This window comes from Lycium barbarum, chromosome 12 (genome assembly GCF_019175385.1).
Source record: "Lycium barbarum isolate Lr01 chromosome 12, ASM1917538v2, whole genome shotgun sequence".
Classification (NCBI taxonomy): Eukaryota; Viridiplantae; Streptophyta; class Magnoliopsida; order Solanales; family Solanaceae; genus Lycium; species Lycium barbarum.
The window spans coordinates 104,268,112-104,273,559 of record NC_083348.1 but is presented as its reverse complement, the minus strand read 5'-3'; the positions used below and the strand labels follow the sequence as shown (position 1 = coordinate 104,273,559).

At 32.9% G+C, this 5,448-nt stretch overlaps 1 protein-coding gene across 1 annotated transcript; it reads left to right on the top strand.

The window, feature by feature from the left end:
- Nucleotides 1–205: 205 nt before the first annotated feature.
- On the top strand, nt 206–981 carry LOC132623203 (large ribosomal subunit protein bL12c). Its single transcript, XM_060337935.1, has one exon. It carries the CDS (start codon nt 311–313, stop codon nt 872–874), a length of 564 nt encoding a protein of 187 aa, XP_060193918.1. The 5' UTR covers nt 206–310; the 3' UTR covers nt 875–981.
- The last annotated feature ends 4,467 nt before the right edge of the window (nt 982–5,448 follow it).

Genomic DNA, 5,448 nt, shown 5'->3' with positions numbered 1-5,448 from the left:
AATTTTATTTTGTATTCGGTAATTAGTACTACACTGCATTTTATTTGATCAAGATTTTAAAGTAAGTTTTATATGATCTAAAACAAAGTCCTATTCCAAAAATATAAGAGCCCAAAATATAGATCTAAGTTCTTTTTTTGAAAAAAATCGTTTTCTTATAAATTTATACAATAATAAATGGACCAAAAGGAAAAAATGAGAGGAGCTTTATAGGACCTTATCAACACAAATTTCAATCCCCTTATCCTACTTTCTCTTGTTTCCTCTTTCAGTCTCATCTCCTCAAATTCTCTTTAGCTCTTCCACTACAATGGCTTCCACATTATCCACAATTACCCTTCGTTCTCCCTCTCACATTGCCCCCCAATCCGCACACCCTTCTATTTCTTTCCCCACCAAAAACCTACAGCTCCCTCTCCTCACTCCCAAACTCCACCACCGCCGCGCCATCTTCGTCCGCCCTATCGCCGCCGTAGAGGCACCGGAAAAAGTAGTCACCCTCGGTGATGAAATCTCCAATTTAACCCTTGCCGACGCCCAGAAACTCGTCGAATACCTTCAGGACAAACTCGGTGTCTCCGCCGCATCCTTTGCTCCGGCAGCCGTAGTCGCCGCCCCTGGGGGCGTCGCAGCCGATGCTCCGGCTGTAGTGGAGGAGAAGACGGAATTTGATGTTGTTATTGATGAAGTGCCGAGTAATGCTAGAATTGCGACAATTAAGGCTGTTAGGGCTTTAACTAGCTTGGCTTTGAAAGAGGCTAAGGAATTAATTGAGGGTTTGCCTAAGAAATTTAAGGAAGGCGTTTCCAAGGATGAGGCTGAAGAAGCTAAGAAACAGCTCGAAGAAGCTGGTGCTAAAGTTTCTATTGCTTAATTAAATTTGTAGTAAATGTTTATTCTTGTTTGTGTTTTCGCAAGAGAATTCAGTTGTTAGATATACCCAATTTTCTAAAGTTAAGATTTTTTACCCGTCTTTGCTTATGGTTCTGCATCATTTGTGATTGTTCCAGTTAGATTGTTATTGTGTGTTTATATTTGTTTTCATACAGACCTAGTATCTAACACAATTGCTCCACACAAATCCATGTATGTAAGATCAATCAACAGTAATTAGGTATTCCCTATTTGGGTGGTCAGTTAATTAGTATTTCTTATCCAATTTGGAAGGGGGGAAAATACTTGGAAGGGTAATGTTAATGAGTAATATAACCAATTGGACTCATTCTTGTTCCAAGAGGTATTGGTTCTCATTTCCTAGGTTGTAAAAGATATATTTTTATAAGGTAAAAAATGTATTTTTAGATTTTTATTTGATTTATTTTATTATTTCTTACTTTGGATCAAAAGTTTTCAGAATTGCGAAAAAAACTGGCAAGGGCCCTGTCAAGAAAGTATCGTATGCTTAAGCCCAATAATACCCTATTAAATATACTCCTTCCGTTTTAATTTATATGAACTCATTTGACTAGGCACGACATTTAAGAAAGAGGGAAGACTTTTGAAATTTGTGGTTTAAAATAAGTCTTGAAAATTTGTGTGGCTTTAAATCATTCATAAAGTGAATTTGTTTCCAAATTAGGAAAGAGGTCATTCATTTTAGCACGGACTAAAAAGGAAATAGGTTCAAACAAATTGAAACAGAGAGAGTATCTTTTTTGGAAAAGATTTGGTGCCAAGTTCCCTAAACAGAAAACTGGCAATGAGCCCTGTCAAGAAAGTATCGTATGCTTAAGCCCAATACCCTATTGGAGTATATCTTTTTTAGAAAAGATTTGGTGCCAAGTTCTCCAAACAGAAAACTGGCAATGGGCCCTGTCAGGAAAGTATCGTATGCTTAAGCCCAATACCCTATTACTCCTATATATATATATTATAAAACCTACCTAAAACCCTAAAATCTAAAAAAAAACTTCCCAGAACCTTCTAAATCTAAAAAAACTCTCCCTAAAATCCAAAATGTCTTCATCGGCGGCAACACTACGCTCATCAACACTAAGCTCATCTGCTCTTTCTCAGCCAGCTCCGGCGAGCTCATCTCCACCTGAAAAAAATTAACACAACAACAACAACGTACCCAGTGAAATCCCACAATATGGGATCTAGGGAGGGTAAAGTGTACGCAGACCTTACCCCTATAATGTAGGAAGGCTATTTCCGAAAGACCCTCGGCTCAAGAGGAAGCATGACAAAAAAAGGTCAGATAAGGACAAGCAATTCAAAGCAGTATAGAAATGAAATAATGCAAGATAAAAGACCATGTCATAACAATCTGAAAAAAATTACCACGTGGCTTAAAAGAATAAGTCTACTCAAAAAAATTGGGTAGACTTTTTTTTTTCAAAGCCACCTGACATCTTTTAATTAAAAAATAAGCTACAACATTTAAAAAAAATATTATGTCAAGTTATATTTGCACCATTTATGTAACGACAAAAATATATATGCACTACTTTTTTAATGAGCATATATATGCTCTATATCGTAACGTTAAGGGGTATATTGGCACCTTCTCTTTTTTTAAAAAGTTTCTAGAGATTTGATTCAACAATAAAGTTATTTATGTTTAATCTTTTTTGTCATGGATTCAAGCCGTGAAATTGGTTCTTTTACTAACCCTTTGAATGCAAGACTCTTCTTACACTACCTCTTTTACCACCTTAGTTTTGAATTAAAGATCGTAATTTTCTTCCAAATATATAAAAGAATATTAGGAGCATGTTTGGAAAGCCACCATGTATTGGATTTGAGTGTAATTACACAGTTTTTACATATTTTTCTAATCAAGTAATTACCTAGTCAACACGTAATTTGATGTAATTGAGAGGTAGTGTTTTAAAAAACAGTTTCTGGACTCACCCCGAGGTGAGGCACTGGCAAAACACCCGGGGCTCACGTGTGGGGCTTAGTTGCTGTGAGGCTTACGCTTTAAGCGCCCGAGACTGTACGCCCTAAACACCCTCAACGCTCGGGGCTCGCCTAACATTTCTTACACAAATTATATGTTAAATTCCTTAATTATAATCGTCGACCCTCACAATTTTTTAACAAATGAATGATAATTAATAATTTTTCATATACAGTCAAACCTCTATATAACAGCATCATTGGGTCCGAAATTTTCAGATGTTATAGAGAATGACTGTCATACACTTATAACAGCATTAACATTTAAATAATATTTCGCTATTATATGCAAAAAAGGTGCGTAAAATCTAATTTTTACTTTTAATTACATAATTTTAAGCTTAATCACACTTTGTATAACGAAGGAAAATCGTTTAATGATGAATATATATAGATACATTCATATAATTTTTTTTGTTGTAATAGTGTATTAAATGATCAAATATTTGGTCACAATCTCTACACTTATTATTGGTAATCATAGATATTCTATTTTTATAAAGATGGTTAATTATTATATTACCAAAAAAAGAAGATAGTTGTTATATGCGAATAATTTTAACAAGAGTGTACTGTTATAAAGTTGGTTGTTGTTGTTATAGAGAAGTAAAATATAACATAAAAAATCGGTTCCGAAAAAGATTGGTTGTTATAGAGAGGTGTTGTTATGTGCGGGTGCCGTTATGGAGAGGTCTGCCTGTATATAAATAAGAAGATTGGGTGTAACTCAAGTAACAAGTCGTAGTATTACATATTTACTATTTGACATCATCGTGAGGGTGAATATCACTTAATATTTCATTTCAAAATACATAGCCAATTTGTACATGTTCACTTGTCATTGGTCTATTGTCCTATGTATCAAAATTATCAAATTTTATTATTTTTCTATTTGGAAATAATTCTAATTTTATACATTAAGGAGTCATGTTTTAATTATAATACTAATAAAGTTTATTGATATAAAATGAACAGTATGATAATATTGTTTTGAGAAGTGGTGATTTTTTCATTGTTTGAAAGTTAAGATGCTAGAGTTGATTTGTATTCCATAATAGCTTTTATTTCATTGTACTGTTTATACTTGTAAAATTATGTTATATATAATTATAAGTTGTAAGCAGATGTGGCTACAGGGAGAGGCTAGTAAAAGTCTTGGTTTAGGTCCCCAAACTTTTGAGGCCCCAAAAACTTTTACCGATAAATTTTATAGTTTTAGTTTCTCTTAGATAATATTGAAGATTGTAAAAAGAAGTACAAAATATATATAACAAAAGAAAGCGAAAACACTATCTACGTTTTAAAACTTTGAACTAAACTACTTAAATTTGATATTATTAAAGAAATTGTTTACAATAACAGCCTAGGTAATGTCTTTAAAGCACATGATTAATATATTATTGATTTGAATTGATCCTCACTAATATAAATACTAATGTTACTATATGAATTAAACGACAACAAGTATGAAAAATAAAAAAGGCAACACTAAATTTTTTGTATATGTGTCTATACTTAAGCTCTCGTATTTAAATTTAGTTTTATTGCGAGAATCAAGCATATATATATATATATATATATCATTTATTTACAGTTTTTTTAATGTAATTTTACCTATTTAGAAATAATAATTGTAATTATATTATTTTATGAAATACTAAAAATTAAATACCCATGGGGCTTACTGTCAGGAGCAGAGAAAAACAAGAGAGAAATTGAAGAATGACTATATCAATCTGTTGATCTGATACATCAGACTACACATGTATTTATACAAGCCATCGCAACTAGAGCTGGGCATAAATACCGAAAACTGAAAAATCGGACCGAACCGAACCGAACTTCAAGAAACCGTAACCGAAAGAACCGAACCAAACTAGTTTGGTTCGGTGTTTGGTGTTCACCTTAAAAAAACCGAAACCGAAATAGCCGAACCGAACTTTGATGAAACCGAATCGAAGAACCGAAATTTAAACTGAAATTTACATTACCCCAAAAAAATTAAAATAGTCCAGACCCATTAAGTTTAAGCCACAAAAAAACCCAATTGTAATAAGTTCTCTTTTACTTTTGTATCCCTAATTTTCCACTTCAATTGAGAAAATCAAATATCCTTAACAAAGAAAGGTGACTAGGATGTGTCTTTAGGATTAATGTATGTCATTTATGTATTTTCTTAATTATTCTTACTGTATGTATATAACACCTAGTAATCCTATACTATGGTTATGATTTTCTGTTCTTGTGTATCCTGTTTGTTTGTTTTTGATTTTAATTTGTTAGTTTTATGTTTTGTTGCTTTTCAGAATATGAATTAGTGTAAATGGAATCGCTTCTAATATCATATCAAAAAAATCGAATTGAAAAAACCGAAACTGAACTAAATCAAACTTCAAAAAACCGAAACCGAAAGAATGGAACCGAACTAGTTTGATTTTGTGCTCGGTGTCCACCTTCAAAAAATCGAAACCGAAATAGCCAAACCGAAGTTTGATAAAACCGAACCGAAGAACCGAACGCCCACCCCTAATTGCAACAGCATAA